This window comes from Liolophura sinensis, chromosome 1 (genome assembly GCF_032854445.1).
Source record: "Liolophura sinensis isolate JHLJ2023 chromosome 1, CUHK_Ljap_v2, whole genome shotgun sequence".
Classification (NCBI taxonomy): domain Eukaryota; kingdom Metazoa; phylum Mollusca; class Polyplacophora; order Chitonida; family Chitonidae; genus Liolophura; species Liolophura sinensis.
This window is the reverse complement of record NC_088295.1, coordinates 56,938,504-56,957,906: the sequence shown is the minus strand read 5'-3', so window position 1 is coordinate 56,957,906 and position 19,403 is coordinate 56,938,504. Positions and strand designations below refer to the sequence as shown.

General features: G+C 38.3%; 3 protein-coding genes across 3 annotated transcripts in view; 2 read left to right on the top strand and 1 right to left on the bottom strand.

The window, feature by feature from the left end:
• Positions 1-715: 715 nt before the first annotated feature.
• LOC135461335 (protein NDUFAF4 homolog) lies at positions 716-7,387 on the bottom strand. Its single transcript, XM_064738374.1, has 3 exons — positions 7,114-7,387; positions 3,523-3,629; positions 716-2,026 (listed from the first exon to the last, which is right to left on the bottom strand). Exons 1-3 carry the CDS (start codon positions 7,262-7,264, stop codon positions 1,637-1,639), a joined length of 648 nt encoding a protein of 215 aa, XP_064594444.1. The 5' UTR covers positions 7,265-7,387; the 3' UTR covers positions 716-1,636.
• Positions 7,388-8,756: 1,369 nt separating this feature from the next.
• LOC135481903 (lactoylglutathione lyase-like) lies at positions 8,757-10,018 on the top strand. The gene has a single exon (XM_064761675.1). The coding sequence runs from the start codon at positions 8,849-8,851 to the stop codon at positions 9,389-9,391; it is 543 nt and encodes a 180-aa protein (XP_064617745.1). The 5' UTR covers positions 8,757-8,848; the 3' UTR covers positions 9,392-10,018.
• A 4,242-nt stretch (positions 10,019-14,260) lies between these two features.
• Positions 14,261-19,403, top strand: part of LOC135471880 (serine/threonine-protein kinase LATS1-like) — a 34,866-nt gene continuing 29,723 nt past the window's right edge. The window contains 2 exon segments of the mRNA XM_064751293.1: positions 14,261-14,389; positions 15,677-16,456. Coding sequence (XP_064607363.1) covers positions 16,010-16,456 — 447 coding nt within the window. The 5' untranslated portion in view covers positions 14,261-14,389; positions 15,677-16,009.

Below are 19,403 nucleotides of genomic sequence, written 5' to 3'. Positions count from 1 at the left end.
CATCATAATGATCTATGTACAGACATTTTCAGACATCTCTGTAATACATACACAAACATATCCAGTGCTAATTTGGACTATCTTGAGTAATACATCTGAACACTATCTGGAACAAAATCACAGCAACTCATATCACCCTTAATAATTTACCTGTACTCCTGCCTGACGTGAAGTCACTAATTACACACACTCCTTTGATGTATTTACTTGTTTGATTGGTGTTTTACGCCATACTCAAGAATATGTCACTTATACGACCGTGGCCAGAAATACGGAGGGAGGAAACCAGGTAGAACCTGGAAAATCCACGACCACCCGCAGCTTGCTGCAGACCTTCTCACTTACAGCTGGAGAGGAAGCCAAGAGACAAAACTTACACATCTTCTCTACCGTAAATAAATGTGATTTTTTCTACAGCAAACGATGGCAGAAGCTCATTTCTAGTATACTGATTCAGACGATTTCTGACAGCAATAATTTGGAGGGTGGGGGGGGGGCATAATCAGGCACATTAATGACACATGCGTCTAAAAATGCCTGCGCTTATTTGGACAATTTCCTGACTGAAAGAATGATTACTGAATGCGTTTAAGTATTTGAATGGTAAGATGACGCCATGTTTATACTGTTAGACATTGTTGACTAAGAATGAGTTGTCACCTTTACATATAACTACTATCTTTTGAAGAAAGAGTAATTTTATTTGATTGGTATGGGTTTATCACGTCGTACTGAAGAATGTTTCTTTTACATGATGGCCACCAGCATTATGGTGGTTAAAAACTGGGCAGAGCCTACGCAGGTTGCTAGCAGATCTTTCCACGAATAGCTGCAGAGGAAGTCAACATGAGCTGGAATCAACTCACAATGACCTCATGGGTGAGAGGCTCCTCATTGTGTTGCGGTACCATTAAGACCTCTCTGACAGCAACAGAGACCCCTTTAGAGCAATATGCAATGCACACCAATACTTATAAAGAGCTAATCTGATTGCCAATATATAGAGAAGAGCAAAACGCAAAAGCTTGTGATATCATCGTTGTCCAAACACATTAGTGATGTGTTTGATTATGATCTCATTTTTTTCTTTTTTCATGGTCTTTTCCTTTTATTGAACACAGTCTTGGGTAAGTTAGTTTTATGTCAGATACTTCTGAACATCGCTTATAACACAGAAACTGAAGCCTGTTCAGATATGCAAATACAAGAAAACTTTACACTGTGTCTGGCGGCAGCGGACAATGCATTCCACAATACCCAAGTAAAGTTATAAACCTGTAACTACATGTACCACGCTAATACAGACATCACTGGCTGCCAGTGTTGTAACAAGGAAACAAATCTGTCAAGGGTTTAAAGAAACAGGCCTCAGACCTGCCCTCGGAATCATGAAGCGATCTTAGTCTTAAGTAAAAATTTCTATTATTCAACTTGGTATGAATTTCCATTGTTACATTATTTTAGCTTAAATTTGTTTTACAATAATTTAACAAGAATTAAAAATCGAAAAAATCAGAAATAATAATTATAAAGTAATTTGAAATTTAGACTCAAATCTAAGATCGCTTCGTCATTTTGGGGCCTGTATCCTATCTATAATCTACAAGTGATTTAATTTGTTAAACGTAAAATTTCGTCATGGCTTAGGTTCAGGGTTAGCAGTTGGAGGAACAGTTTCAGCCTCTAATTTCTCTGTTTCTTTCTCATCTCCGAACACTCGGGGGGGTCTGGCCATCAGTTCAATTTCTTCTGAGCTTGCTGTTACCATTTTATCGCGTATTTTCTTCGGCACATACATATGAAAGGCCTGAAAATGTCTTAAAATATCTTGAACCTGATTCAACTCCAGTTTGTATTCATCTGCTATCATTTGGGCTGTGTAGCCTTTAGGATCATTTTGGTGCTTTCCTATGAACTCAAAAACTTGCTTCAAACTGACTCTGCCTTCTGGTATGACATCAGGGATAAGATATCCAAACTCTGGATCTTCAGACTTCTCCCTGGTCAAGGGTAAACTTCTACTCACCTGTGGGGAAAAAAAAAAACAAAACATGTCAGTGTACAGTGATCAAAAAAACTACTCAGCAATTTCAAATTGCTGGAACATATATATACTAGAAATATAACCAAACTTTAAGATTATTCGTTTGGAAATGACACATTTATCTGTTTATGTCATTTCCACACTCTTGAAATTTTCACTTATACAATAGCGATCAGTTTTATATTTATTTATCTGTATGTATCTGTATATTTATTTGTATGACGACAGTCAATATTTTGGTGGGAGGAACCTGGCAGAACCTTAGGAAAACCCACAACCATCCACAGGATGCTGGGAGACCTTGGTCAGTTTTTCTTTTTTTTTGAGGTGAATGAAAAAGTGCTGCCTGGGGGAAAACAACCAACTTTTGGTATCAAAGGTACTGACAAACTTTCCCACTTGCACATCATATTGGTGAAAGACAAATGGTCTTCAAAAAACCGCTTACTGTCCAAAAAAAAAGAAAAGCTGGGATATGTATATATATCTATAAATTCACACAATCCATGACTGGGATACCAATATCCTCATGACTGAAAGGCAACCACCTATAACCAATACACCACGGTCTGCTCCCTAAGTGACACGTTTGATTGGTGTATTATATCTTACACATCAAGGGGTGGAACCTAAGTGTGTAAGGATGTATCTTTATAAACGAATGACTCTTGGTTTTCCTTCAATGAAACTTACTTACTCTGTAACATATATATTTGACAATTTAGTTTATTTTACAGTTTCAAGCCAAACTCAAGATTATTTCCCTTGACTGAAGGAGCACAGTATTAACTCCATCTTCCCACCCATGGAAAAAAATGTTTTTTCAAAAACATTGTATGTTTCTAGCAATTTCAAGGACAGACCAGTTCAGGGCAGAAAACTTTGTATGGAGATTAATGGACGTTTTTCAGGTAGCTTATTAATCAGTCAATGTCCAATGTAATGCAATATGATATGGTCGTTAACACTGAAAACACAAAGAACTTTCCAGAAAATCCGAAAAAAAAAAAAAAAAAAAATTTTATGTCGTTAAAGACCTTGAAAACCTTTCCAAAAAGTTCAAGTACCGTCAAGGATTTCAAGGATGAGTGCAAGCCAGTTACCTTCTGGCAAATGGAAACAAGAAAGAGACCTGTGAAAATCAGTGCTGGTAATGCCAAAGTGACTAAAATATACAACACTTGTAAGCAATGTGTGATTGGAATGGCTATTGTCACACAAAATATTATATTTTGTATTCATATTATTTTGATAAAAATAACATCATAAAATGATGATGAAACTGGAAACTACTTTAAGTTCAGACACTGTATTAAAACCTGCTGTGTATCTCTCTTTGAATAGACGTTTTCCTGATAATTTGAAGAGATTCAGAGAACTGCGAGTGTGAAGCTCTCTGATTTGTTGATTTGGTATCAAAAGATCATAATGCTAACCATGCCTGTGTAATGACTGAGGAAAAAGAAAGTGAGCATTACCAGACTCTGATCAGGAGGAGGTCCTGTGGACTCTACTCTTACATGGAGTAACCGTTCATGGAGTGCCTCATTTTTGCTTTTGACTGCCTCTTGCAACTCTGGATTTTCTGAAAAGAGGATGAAAGAGCAATGACAATTACATCATTTATTTAAAAAAAAAAAAAATCTGTTTTGCTGGGTAGGTGGAATAGCTGGAATTACTGGATTGACCATACAACATCCATGTCCAGTGACAAAAAAGGGGATTTGTAAAATCTGTGTTTATGTGTTGGTTTCCATGTCATTTTTTTCCCGTGGTCAAATGTTTTCACCGATTTTTCATTGCTTAAAAAATTGAATGGGAAGATGTTTGATTTACAATAAGAAAACAGCGTAAGTATGAAGCTTTTCATACCATTATATGTCATGTGATATTCTGTGTATCACATGTTTTCGTTAAGTGCACTACAACTGGAAAGGGTCTCCTTCATATCTGGTCATCCACATTCAAGGAACAAGTAATTAACTGATGTAAGTAGTGATCTTAAATGACAGCGGCCAGTGGCCAGTATCATGGTAGGAGGAAATGGGGCACAGACTGGGGAAACACACGACCATCTGCAGGTGGCTGCAGGCCTTCCCACTTACGGCTGGAGAGGAAACCAGCATGAGCTGGACTTCGATCCATGGCGACCGCATTGGTGAGAGGCACCTGAGTCATTGCGCCTTGCTGGTGTGCTAACCCCCTCCGCCACGGAAAAATGAGCACAGCCTGGCATATTAGTAGTCATTATTTAATGATGCACCATTAACAGTGCCAAATATGTGAGTGAAACCCATGATAAAGCAAAGTATAAATCATTTCAAACTCATTTTTTTAATTGTCAAAAGGCACTGTGTGCATAATTACCATTCATACAAAGTAGCTCTACAGCTCTGGTAGAGCTAGAATTATTTCATTTCTTTGCTAAAGGCAACAATGCCAACATACATGTATAGGAATGCACACATGTAAAATAAAAGCAGCCTTTCTTAACACTCCGGTAGAGCTACAAAATGTTGAGGCCTACAACATGCTATTTAATTTTCTTTGAGTAGTGTCAGAGTTCTGCAACCTCGCCCCTCTTGTGTCTCCAGTGAAAGTACAGACTTGCACAAATATGAACGCTACAACTTTCAGTGGTCTCGCCTTCATTTCTTAGTAGCCCGCTGGTCTCGCCCAATGTTAAATAAAACCAACCTGTAATGGCGACTGTGTCCAATATGTAAACCATGACAAGTGACTTTTGTACTTATATATGTAGCACTTGGCCCATTGTAAAATTTTGCAGAACTGAATTAGTGAGTTTTGAACACACAGGTGAACAAGTTTTTTTTACTTCTAGTTCTCATCTGTATCGGTGAAATATTGCAGCAGTTGCAGGCTTCAAATGATCTACGTTATAGTGACATTGTTTACACTCGCTGAAATTGTACCGCACGTTTGTGCAGGTCTATACTTTCACGAGACGCAATTAGATAAGTGTCAGAGATGAGAGGTGACACAACTCTGGCACTAGATCAAGAAAATTAAATAGAATGTTGTAGGCTTATAGATCTACCAGAGCGATAGCAAAGGTAGAATATTCATGCTTTAGGTGGCTCTTATTTATGAGTTACGTGTGCAGGCCTAAAGTTCTTGGCTAGTCCGAGTACACTGACCGTTGGTTGAGAAATATTCGGATATAAATATTCGAGCATAAATATAGAGATGCGATCAGGGCATTCCAATTAAATGGCAACAAGTATACCAAAAACTTAAGCCTAGGACACTAACTGTTGGTTGAGAAATATTCGAATATGCAATATTCATGGCTGCTTAACCCCAGTCAGAGTCAAGCAAGTTTGACTCAATGGTGTGGCACGGGTATATAACCACTCAATAACCACTCCACCTACCTCTAGTCGCTTAAATCCACATTGTAACATGTCCCCTTCCATTTGCCACACAAATTTTTTTAATGATAATTCAATAACGTATCGTTTCACGCCTGAAATGCCTCCAGGCCATGACCTACCGTGATGTTTTCAAGACGGCTGCCATTTGCGTTGTAGTCTGACAGGGCCACGTGAACACTTGACTCATCAACAACAGTGGAACTCCTGGACTGCATGATTCATAGTTGACCTCATTTAACACAATTCAAAATTATTATACTATAAATAGCCCAATTCCACAAAATTAAAAATTGCGCTGCAAAAATAATGCACCAGACAAAGATTATCACTATTAGAAAAGAAAAAGTACAAAAGTCTGCTTTTGTATACGTTCCCAAAATTGTATTCACTCATTTTAAATACTTGGAGGCTGTCTTGAAAACATGACGGTAGGTCATGGCCTAGAGGCAGTTTACACATGAAATGATATGTTATTGAATTATCATTAAAGAGCTACTTTGGAGTCAAAACATCTGTGTCTCAAAAGCAAGGTAAACTGATAAAGAGTCCGATAGTCTGAATTGCTTTCCTAAATTGTGAAAATATTGCACTGAATTAAAACCAATATTGTATGTTTTGTCAGGGTATATTTTGTATACTGAAACAAAATATTTTTGTCCCTTCCACTTTGCCTGGTGTGACATCACTCACAAACACATGACGTCATCAATTGCTGAAGTATATCCACAAATGATGCTGCCCTTTCAAACGTTCTGGACATCATCCCGGCATAAATGCTTTACTCAGCGTAACATCCGCTTGATTCGATGTCACATACGGAATATTATCACATCACATCAGGAAATTTTACGGACACAGTTGAAGCTTTTGCTTTTCAAGGAATTTTCATTTATATGGGTTAAATAGTGTTATTCATCAAAATCCTATTGATTTTTTTTTTTTTTTTTTTTTTTTTGATTGGTGTTTTACGCCGTACTCAAGAATATTTCACTTATACGACGGCGGCCAGCATTATGGTGGGTGGAAACCGGGCAGAGCCCGGGGGAAACCCACGACCATCCGCAGGTTGCTGACAGACCTTCTCACGTACGGGCGGAGAGGAAGCCAGCATGAGCTGGACTTGAACTCACAGTGACCGCATTGGTGAGAGACTCCTGGGTCATTACGCTGCGCTAGCGCTCAAAATCCTATTGAAACATAGTGTTAGCTTTCTCTAGGATTTCTTTCAAATTATTGTAATATTTCTACGCAATTTCTGACCAGAGTGGCACTTTAAAAAATTTTGTGCAGCGAATGGAAGTGGACATGTTACGATGTGGATTTAAGCAACGAGAGGTAGGTGGAGTGGTTACTGGGGCCACCACCCATGCCACACCAGTGTCAAACTTGCTCAACTCTGACTGGGGTTGAGCAGCCATGAATACTGCGTATTTGAATATTTCTCAGCCAACAGTTAGTGTCCTCGGCTTAAGTTTTTGGTATAGGCCTACTTGTTGCCATTTAATTGGAATGACCTGGTCGCATCTTAGGCTGTAAAATCGTTACACAGACCGAATTATAGGCCGTTCCATAATTGTGGGAATATATCTGTTTTGATTTTAGATAAAGGGAATGGACATTTGACAGATATCGCGCAGTCTCATAACACAACTGAGCACTTCCCCTGTTCTGTACCTCTTGCGAGTTGTTCATAACTTTTCTTAGTTGTTTCATGCCTCGGTGCGGCCTTTGGTGCTTTCGCCTGCCGATCCATTGCCCTCATTGCACGATTTTCTACATTGAAATTGCGAATGGGCTTTGTGACTGTTGACATCACTTTGCCCATTTTGGCTTAATGCTTGAAAGTCAGCACCAATGTCAAACGATTCGAAATCTTCGTTAAACCAAAGTCAAGCCGGCCGACATGTGCAGCATTGATATTACTATCTCCTCAACCAGAAGAGTTCTATTTCCGAACACATGTTAACTCAGACTGGTATCTTTACTGAGGAGGCGGATATACGATGACATGGCTAGTTCGTCAAAGATCCGGCTATGTAGATAAACTATCCGGTTTTGATTTTACATTGAAATTGATTAGAACTATGTATTGTAACTTACACATTGTTGAATTTTTAAAACATTAATATCATAAACTTTTGCTTTAAAGCTAGGCTGTATTTCTTAGGGTTTTTGTTAAGTCGGAGCTGCATTAATATATATATATTGGTTGCAGATGAATATATGTTTTATGTAACCTAACTGCAGCTTAGTAGGTTGAATCGGCATACTTATTGAGTATTTACCGAAGGTAACTAAAGTTTACAATTGAGGATTTAAAAAAAAAGGCAATTTACAGGAGGTATAGGCCTATATATCGCTATAATTCTGCTGAAGGGCATTTCTTTTACATGAAAGGGACACAATATTACGCCGGTACATTTTTTTGCTGAACCACGAACACACGGGTCAATCTCGATTTTCCCTGCCATAATCTCCTTCTGTAGGCCTATACTGCTGCCCCGGAGATGTAGGCCCAAGTAGGCCTATATAATCAAGTATATGCTCTCGTATAGCAGCGGGTTGTGTAGCGTGATCACACATAAGCATATATAGGTGTGCAGTGCTTATATCCTGCAAACACGCATGTAATTCTTGTTAAGTTCCATAGCTCTTCCCAGGGTTCTTGGCCTCCGTGGCCAAGTTCTTAGCATGATAGAGCGAGAGAATGACTCGACAACCTGTCGCCAATTTGTGGTTGCCAAGCCTGTGAGTTTAAGTGCAACACCAGCTGGCTACTCAATCATGGTCGTCCACGTGGAAAGGTCTTACAGCAACCTACGGATTTGTCGTGGGATTCCCCTGGACTACCCGGTTTCCTGTTGTTTATAGTCCTAAGTGGAATATTCTTCCGGTCAGTGTGGCGCATTAAGGTACCTACGGAATAAATCAATAAATGGGGTCTTTTATCACCGTGAAACTGGTTTTATTTCTGTTTTAATACTTTACGATGTATGCATCATTCACTGAAACACAATTTAGGCACTAGGCCTATATATAAATGAGTTATGCCCCAGATGTATATCGGTACGCATTTCTACAACTCGTTTAAATAGGCCTACACGAGCTTGTGGATGCCTGGTGTGGTAATCAATTAATATTAAACGAAACATTCAGTAGCTGTATATACACAAAAGATCCGTAACCAGAATCTCTTTGAATTTCCCTTAGTCATTATGATTTGAGAACTTGAAGATCCTGTTAGAAATCGATAGAATGTTTCTCCAGGATGTTTTACCCGCTGAACGATGAGAAAGGTACGAGTCACATATACGTAACATTGACTGCGTTGTGTGACGTGCATGCCGATACCATTATAAAAGTCTCTTCGAAAATCTGACTTCACAACTTCTGACATTTTATTCTGACGATGGCTCTAAGTGCTGAAGACTGTGCTGCGGCTTGCAAAGAGCCCGACGATGCCACGAAAGACTTTCTTTTCCAACAAACTATGTACCGAATCAAGGACCCGAAAGCGTCGTTGGACTTTTACACGCGGGTCATGGGCATGCGACTTTTTAAACGCTTCGACTTCCCAGCGATGAAGTTTTCCTTGTTCTTCATGGGTTACGATGTCGCCGAGAATATCCCGAAGGATGAAACTGAAAGGACGCGATGGTGTTTCAGCCAGAAAGCCACGCTGGAACTGACTCACAACTGGGGTACGGAAGATCAAGAGGGGCCAGTATACCACAATGGTAACTCGGACCCAAGGGGGTTTGGGCACATCGGCATTGTCGTACCGGACGTCGACAAAGCGTGTGAGAGGTTCGAGAAGCTAGGCGTCGAGTTCATTAAGAAGCCGAATGACGGCAAAATGAAAGGACTTGCTTTCATCAAAGATCCCGATGGTTACTGGATTGAAGTTCTAAACCCTAACAACATGGCTGGCTCGACCAAGTCTCAAATATGACATTTATACTGAGGTCATATGGACTATAATGCCTAGCTCTGTACCTAGCTCTGTGTTATGTATGCTGTCACAGCTGTGATAGTATATGTAATCTCATCCCTTTAGAGCTAATAATACTGTACATGAGGTCAAATAATGTCTTAAAATACCATGCAAGAAAGAATAGATGGAGATAAACTAACAGGATTTTTTTTTTTCAAATGTACGTTTCGTGCCTGACTATACTGTTATGGGTTAATGTACACCTTGTGGACAGTTGTAAAGGCTAGGTTGATCCTTTTGTTAGCCAATGAGCACATAAGATGCTAATTATGAAATGAGGGTTTTTCAATGAATAGACTGTCACCCTACCTTGTGTGTATTTCCTTTTATAATAATCTGTTACAATTATTGATGAATGTCAATGTGATTTTTTACACAAACTAGTATTTCCAAAAGTGTTGTCAGGGCACTTTTGTCTCTAATGTAAATACATGCTTCTCAGGCTGTATGTAAATGTGTTTTGTACAGAACAGCCCATATGTATATATATATGGGAACAAATGCTAGTATATATTGAAATAATGTTGTTAGCTTTGCTCACTAGCTTTGTTTCTGTGGTAATAAAAATGATGTAGACCACTGATAGTATGACCTTGTTATATTTTAATCCACAGCCTGTATGTCTATAGTGGATGAAAAAAAATCTGACGAAGCAAATACCTTTATCTTCTCCAGACGATAAGGTTTTCTGAACCTTGACATTCCGCTGAAGTCTAATCTCTAACTAACGCATGACTTTGCACAACACTAAGATTTGATTGATGTGTGACCTATATTTTATGATTTAAGCATAGGCTACTAATATGAGTATATATGTACACAAGAATGCGTATAGATGTACTCTGTTAAAGACTCCTACTGGGTTTTTTTTCTTTGTTTGATTGGTATTTAATGCTATACTTCAGTAATTTTCATTTAGATGATGGCAATCAAATTTAAGGTGGGCAAGAGCTGGATTTGAACCAGTGACTCACTGATGAGAGGTTGATTGGCTGCAGTGAAAACTACTTGGTTGATCCGACTGTTTTGACTATATGTAGGTTGTTTAATACAAGCTTAGTATGAGTGAAAGCGTAAAACACCTGTGCTGGACTGTTCAGAGGTGTGAAAAATGACGGAAATGCTTAACTTTTGACCCATGACATCATTGCATCAAAAAAGTAATCAAAACAGGAGTTTCCAACATGCTAGCATCATTAATTGTGGGGCCATTTTTACCATCAGACTGATATCTTGGACAGTAAAACATAAAATAATAATTTTAAGTATACATAACAACGTTGCAATGCCTGATGATTTGTTTAATGAATTAAAAATCTATCTCTCCCAATCTGACTCGCATTGTAATAGGAAAAAAAAATTGAACATGCTGTGAAATGCAATCAAATAAATACATCAAAAATCAAAATGTACAGTTCACAGAAAAAGGACAATGTGAAGAAGTTATTAGAGTATATAAGTCTTTTAACTGAGGATGAATTTATTTTTTTCGTTTATTTTGTGGGTTATTGCAGTACAAAATGATTTTTTGCTAGTATACCTCAGTGATACCTTTTGTAGGTTGAAGGGAGCAGACAAAGACAAGGTGAAACCTCGGTCTGCACTTCATCAGGTATCTGAAAAATCATCACTGACACAAAGCTGCGGCCAAACCTGCGAGTAAGTACGTTGTTTCAAAGCTGTTGGTGTAAGTAAACTGTGCAAGTTCAAGGGGGCATAACTCTAACAATCATTTGGCGATTTCCTATTTCACCACGCTGTAGCCTAATGCGCATGTACAAACCCAACTGAGGATATTAAATGACTGACAGCTTAACCTTGTTTACGAATTTGGGTTATAAAAATGTCATGCTGGTTGAGTTATTACAATTATAGATAAGAGCGTTTATCTCCTGTTTAGAGAAAGGGAATGTGCAAAATGTTCATTCTCACGTTGGATCTGCGTATAGGGCTTATACATGTTTAGGCACAGAAAATAAAAAAAAAAACCTGCAACTTTACTGGAAACGTCTGTGAAAACTCCACGTGCCATTGTTTTATTCGCCACGCATTCTGAAAACAGCTCAAGTTTTAACCCCACCTGATGCTATATCATTCTGTTATTCATATATATAGGCCTACGTAAGTTGTCCCAGCGCGAAATGCGGTGGGTCGTTAACAACTACACAGCTTCTGTATAACTCGGTGACCTGCAAATGGTTGAATGTGTACCAAGTATTCAATACAGCCAATAACTAGGGCATTCCTTCTTTGGTGGACCCGTCTTGCTATATACATGTAGCTCCATACACGCTTCCATGCGCCGGGGTGTTACTAAAAATCGCCTTTCTGTTTGTTGCGAAATGATCTCGTTGCTAAAAATAATTCGGCAACATTCTTGTTGGCCATCAATTAAGTTGGCCTGGCAATAAATGTATAAAGTAGTATACTTCGCGTATTTGTTTACGTCTCGAGTTACTTGAAATGTGCAATTTATACCTGCAAGTAGGCCTATAGAATAAGTTGCTGGACTCTGGTATGGAATAGTTTAGTTACAATTATTCTTAAGTTATATACTGAAATATTACAACTGGTGAGAGCTCTGTAGAGCCCATTGTATACTTCCATTACTTCCATGGCGCGCATGTATTGCATATAAGGAAATCTAATCCAAAAGTGCATGCGCAGAATGCGTGTGTATATACAAATGTTTACGATATTCGTGCATGGGTGAAAACAAGTGAACTGACACCATAAGCATACTCACAAGTTCAATTTGCATGGTTAATCTTTTCCCAAATGTGTTTGCAATGATTTTTCATCTAACTATATACGTGCAAGACATTATTTACCTTTTCCATTATATTTATTTTATCAATATGCACTATTTAAAACGATGTCTTGAATCCAGGCACAGAATTACTTTCCAGCGTTATGTATAGAACTATACCTCGTATATTTTATCATAGTTTTTTCCTTCGAATACATTTTAAATAATTTTATTTGTTTATAAAGTTCACCCCGACTTGTGCGTATATCTTATTTATTTGATTGATGCCGGTTTTACGTTTTAACTCAAGAGTATTTCACTTCTCTGTGCGTATTCATGTATACTTTACTTACATAGAGTATACACGCATGCGTGTACACAGATTTTGGACTGGACGATCACCGCATTGGTATTTGTGGGAGGTATACAGGCCTGCATGTTTGTTCCGTTCCGTGTTCCGATCGCCAACCAAACCGCGTCTCCTGGACATGCGCTGATTAAAACTACATGCATACCAACGAGCAAATATGTGCATATCTTTGTATGTGCAGGAGGTAGCTAATGTAGTAACTGTTATAAACTTAGCTCCTTACATCCTCTCGTTGGAATGCGATTTACGCGGATGTTTACACACTTTAAACAAAGAAATTTGCAAAGTATAAAAAGATACATATTTTGCAAGAATTCGGGAGTATTTTTATAAGTAATTTTTTCGTCCGTCTATATTTAGTCTACGAATAAGTATACAGTGAATCCATGTGTCACAATATGTTTCAATAATGCAACACATCTGACGTCCCACCTACATGACACAGGCTCATATGCAAATCTGAATTTCTTCCGCATGTCCGGCCCGTGCAAGTTGTACCATACTGGAACACCTTGTTCATATTCCCTCTAGATCCCCACCCTCCTCATTATAAGGTGGGTGACTGTCAGAGTGACACTATAGCTGATGCTCATCGTGTTCACACACAATGGCTAATCGATTCATAATATTTGTAGTACATCCCACACACAAAAGTATTTTTACTATTTTACGTCACGCACATGCTGAGATCGATGTACTAGTATATGGTTATTTCTGAGGATTCTGCAGTCTCTACATTTATCTTGGGAATAAAGCTAAGCAACCCACACTATACATGTTTGTCAGTAATCACTTTTTCATGCACACCTACTGTAGGCCTATATTTCACCTGAAGTTCAGCGTTTTTCAAGTGACTCATTTTTTATTGATTGTGACCGATTCATCCAAATTATATAATTTTTTTTTTCTTGCTAGGTTTGTTTAATTTCTTATAAAAAAAGTGCTGGCATCAAAAGTATCATTTTAAGGACTTTATATGCTTCGGAAAATGCATTTATATATACAGCAGGCCTTCCAAACTTATAAACAAGTGAAACACAGTACTGCATATTTCAACGATGTAAACATAATTTTGAGAAAGTCGCCGAATTGCACCACTGGGCCTAATATTGGTTATGAATAAATAAACGTAATATAGCATACGTTTTAGCGAGCAATTAAATTTAATTAATAATCAACATGGCGCATGGCTACAATGTCAAAAACAGCTATCAATCTAATTCACAAAATTCAGACGACGAGTCTTCATGACAAGCCAAATAAACAGAACTATACCTATTGCTGAGCCATTTTGTAGAACAGAAAAAAAAATTTCACTCACATACACAGAAGTAAAAGGCAGAAACAAAAAATGGAAACGACAGTTGTTCTTACAAACTGTACAATTTGTTTACTATATTTTTTCCAGCACGTGGCAAGTTATTTATGTAGATTTCAGCAGGTCGGGTTTATCGATCGCCAGTGTCACATGATCACTTAGGAATGTCAACAATGTTATGTTCTTATGGGCGTAGCGCCTGTCAATCATAGCGTACTGTGTAGAACTGGGAGAGTTCATATCCAAGGTACTGACCTAATTAACTTGTAATGCTTGTAGCATCTAACTGCAGACGTCAAATTGACACATCTTTTAAAAATGCTTTAAACATCTATTTTTTCATAAATAATGTGGAGTATAAGCTAATCCACGAAGAGCTGTCTGGTCTGTGTTGTAATAAGTTTTCGGCGGGATACTGAATTCTCCTTACTTGCGCGATCCCAGTTCATTCCGACTTGTTTAGTTCGAATATTAGACAGGAGTGGGATTATTCGGGAAACGTTAAGCGAGGATTTTCGTGTAAGTAATTTTTAGTGTCAAGTATTGATTGAAAAATGATTTATGTCAAATGTTAAGTCATTAGGGCTCGGTTTAACTGAGCTTTTACCATGAAAAGCCCACTTACTGTGGGAAGTTACGCTACCTAGGGTGTACAAAATTTCGCGATTTTCAAAAACAACATGGCGGCAGTTGTTTCATTCCATCGAACAAGTATACTTGTCGAGAAAAGTTCTTTGGCCTGTTGATATTGGTTAGAGAAGTAGGCTAACGTGGGTGTCAGAAACACAGATTTATAGCGAACACATACGTACGATTTGCTTGAAGTGAGGAAATAAAACGTTGTTGTTGTTCAGAGTTGTCAATTTAGTAATCAACGACAGAGTTTGTTGAGGTCAAAGAAGTGTCTTGGGTTACACAGTAGAAAAGCAGGGATAGTTTGAACTTGTTGAGATGCGGCTGAAATTACCCCTCAAGATTTTGGTACAGACACAATTACTTCGGTAGATCTGTGCGTGTATCTGTTGGTGAAAAATATGCATCAGTTGATTCAGTTTTAATGATGTACAACAAACACGCAGCTGTCATCCGTGTCCATCGTATGCGGTTGAAAGTTACAAAGCACCTTGCCAGGCCATATCACTTGGCCAAGAAAATAGCCTTGATTTCAGTTCCAAGTCAGTCTTACTGGTTTACGTTATAATTGTTGCATGATGTGCTTTAGCGGGAAGGATTTTTCAAGAATGTGTACCATAATTTGTATAAATGGCAATATTGCACAATATTTCTACTTGATTTTAGATTTGAAAGGACACTAAGTCACCCAAACGGCCAGATCGATGTCCCAGTCAAGTGTCAAAATGTTTAATGTCAACAAATGCATTTACAGGACTTGTTCATTTCAGTCCTGTTGGCAATTACTATGTGTAAGCTTATTCATTGAATGGTGTTTTTTTCGCTATACTCCAGAAAATTTTGCTTATATGACAGCAGCCAGCATTATGGTGGGAGGAAACTCAGAGCTGTCAGTGTACAAGTTTAGTACAGGATTGTGATTAATCTGAAAGGAATGAAGGAAGTATCACATTCCTGAACATTGTATTGGAGAAGGAAGTTTGGGACCCCAGAATGTGTTTACATACATTATGATGTTTATTTTATGATTTACCCATGTTTTATCGGGTAAGCGAGATAGTTAAAAATGCATGATAAATATATATATATGACTTTCTATAACTGTGTCACATGTATGATTGTATTGTTGAACAATTTGTGTATAACCAAGGATTGCTATATTATGTGTTGCAGGGTGGAGTTGGAGGGCAGGGGCACTATAAATTCCAGCTTCAAAATTCGAGCTCTGCAAGAGACGTACATAATATCTCAATTATGTCGTCTACATTTGAAGAAGATCTGACTTAAGACCACAACATTGGCATCCCTTTTCTGTGGATACAAGTGTTAGGGACTCAGTGAGAAAAACATAGATCCACATCTTCAGTAGTAGTTGGTAGTTTAGCAATCATTTGTTCTTTACCGGTGATTTCTCTCCAGTCTGCAGCTGACTAACCCGTATGCCTGTTTGTGCATGGTCTGCAGTCCCGCAGGATTACGGTGGTTGTCCGTGCTTCAACCACGTCTATGATTCGAAAGGAGGTGGAGAGAGGTGGTGGCCGACGCCCACTCTTATCCACCTTTATGGGCAATAATCGACAAATGCTTCAGGGTATATGTGAGAGCCTCAGTCACGTGCGGACGGAACCTGATGACCAAGAGGCGCCGGGAGGGACAAACGATGGCCAGACTGGCGCTCCTGGGGACAGGGGATCTATGCAAATTAAGCCGGAGCTTTCCCAGAGCACGCCCAACTTGTTCGAGAAAGCTGGACCCAAGATATCACGAGTGGGATATAACCAGAAAGCAATGGCTATCATTCGCAACAGTCTCCTGCCTTTCGAAAACGGCACATCAGGCAGTGGTAGCAGTGGAGGAAGTACTGGTCAGCCCCTGGTCAACGGGCTTGACAATGACAACACAAGTGTCAACAAACAAATGCTACAGCAGTTGGTAGAAATGGGCTGTGATGGGGTAAGCATATATATTCTCCTGCACTCAGCATTGGCTATACATGTTTGTGCCTACAAGGTTACAAAACTGACACATGCATGATGCATTTATCTCTATAACCCTTGATGACAGGCCTTGTAGCATTTGAATGACATGTATTGAAGAAGTTACCTTTTTTACACACGACAAAGTACATCTATATATTTACATTCAGTTCAAGTCTACTAGAGCCTGATTTTGCTGACCGCTGTCATATAAGTAAAGTGTTCTTGAGTACAGTGTAAATCTCCAGTGAAGTAAATAAATAAATCCTGATTTTGCCTTAAGTCAATTCTTAGTTCTTACAAGATTTCCACAGTTCTCTAATGACTGCATTACCAGTATATTTATTTATGTGAACATTGATTATTGCCATAATCCCGAAATTACTTAAATTACTTAATTTTTTAATTTCCCGAAATTGCTGAACATCAGTAATATGGTAGGGTGTATAAAAAATTTAAATGCTGTATTAAAACATAAAATTTATTGTTTTTATCATGATAACTATATGCTGATGTATATCCTGTGGCATGGTGTCTTAAGATGTGCATGTTTCGTTCAGCCACAATCAAGAACCTAAAACATTAGATGCTTATTTTGATAAAGCTGATACCATGGCATCAAACCCATACATGTTTCAGGTATTCTTTCATGATTTATGAAGTATTTCGTTATCAAAGGTAACATCCACATTTTTATATACATGTAATTGTAATACATGTGACTGTATGTATATGGAAACATGTACATGTGATGTAACTACTTCGCCCAGTTAAAATTGTGTCCGTAAAAAAATTTGCAGAGAAATGTACCATGTAAGCTTAGAATGCGAAAACATTGGTTCACAGAGTGAACTTCAATTATTTGCCAATCAGCTTTGTGGTCATGTTTACCTGGAATTAGATCTCATTATGATTATACTTCCAGTCAGTACGATATAATAAGCCTGGATTTTTATGTGTACATACTGTAGATGTACAATACATGATATAGGTACATGTATGTCTGAATACCTGCAGTGTGAACGCAGATTGATTCTGCCATATGCTCCTGATCGACTGCTGACTGACCTCTTGGCAGAGCAAACACACAGGTGTCAAGAATTCACCTGGTCAGGTGGAAATAAAACACAAAACATGTCAATCATTTCTACACAAGTAGTTTTTACCACTAAAGCATGTGTTTATACAGGCATTTCCTTGATGGTCAGAACTGTGTGTGGTGATGACTAATGGGCACCACAGGATACATGCAATTAGTCTTTCATGGTGTGTTATATCAGCATACTTTTAGTAGTATTTGTAGTAGCTGTGACATACTTGTAACTGTACCCGACTGACAACATGTAGAATGTATGAACTAGTTGTGACTATATCCTGCTCACCAGTGGCAGTAAGACTAGTACAAGGACAGATTTTCCTGCTTCCAGCTGGGTTTGCAAGGATCTCATCATTGTACATGGTCAGAATGGTGTGGTTTCTTGTGAGGAACTGCATGCTACATACATGTACATGTAATAGTAAAGTGCCTTATTGTGGACGTCTCAAATTTTTCACAAGCAATACTCAATTTTTCAAATACTGGGGCATTTCATGTAGTTGGGACTTCGGCAATACTGTATGCTGAGCAGTTGTGAATAGGTTCAGATGAACAGTTGTAGAGAAAATGGGAGAGACACACAGTAGGACATATAAACAGAGATCCCTTCCTTTCTAGTTAATATGTTTAATGTACATGTACATGTGTATGCTTCAGAAGTGTTCAGACGGTCTTTAAATCAGTTCATCGCACATATAACTCAATTATCATGGAGAGCTTAAGCTATAATAATAAAGCTTAAGATATAATAGACGAAAAAAAAATTGTGTGTTTCTTCATTGTTTTGTGCTTGCACTTGTGCTTTGTGTGTGTGTGTGTGTTTTTTTTCTATTCTTTTTCTCCTATTGAGTTGATTCCAGTGAGGATAGAACTATGGTGGTGATCCATTGTTCTAGGTCAATGCTATGGTTTGAAGAATTTCTAACATATGTATCTAGCATTTAGTTTCAATGTGGAATGGTGACACTTACCCTATGTCAAATTCTGTTCTCATTTGGTATGCTTATGAAAATTTACACTGGTATTTGTGGCATAACTACTTTCCTTTTACAGCTCTCAAACTCCAATGCATTCACTTCCTAAAAACTACATGTAGTAGTACTGTACATGTACATTTTGAAGAAAAGGATACCAGGCTAGTGTACATGAAAGTCATCCTTCCCTTATGTTTTAATACATGGGTTGTTTTTTCACAGAGGGCACATCTTAAAACTGTACTTTACACGTTACATGAACCTCAAAGAAGAAGTTACGAAGGGCCATGCTGGGTCTTTCAGCTCAAGTGTCGCTCTGCTGGAACAGTAAATCGGCATGCTCTAATTGAATTCCTCACAGACATTAATTTCTCAGCCTCTGCACTGTTCTCAGTGGCCATGGTGGTAATAAGTAGTCGAAAGGGAATGGGTATCATAATGCAGTTTCGTTTACATTACGTTGGCTGCTCTGTCTTTTCTAAAATGCACGTAATTTGTCATTTGAAGTTTGTCTTGCATTGCATGATACCTGCTAAGTGTGTACATCAGTGCTGTGATTGCCAAGTCACTGTAAATTTCAACTTTCATATAACTTGCACAAGTAAAATTATTCTAGTACTGGGCCCAGTTTCACGAAGCGCTCTTAAAGCTACAAGCCTGCATCTACCATGATGACGTAATGCCTTCAGTACTGGTTACCATGGTAGTTAAGTGAAAGTAATGTGAAGAGTGCTTCGTGAAACCGGGCCCAGGTTTCAGATAACATTAAACATGTATTTTCAAAAGTAATAAGGTCAAAATATTGTGGGAAAGTTATTGTAAGACAAATTTCAGTTGAAATTACACAAAGGAAC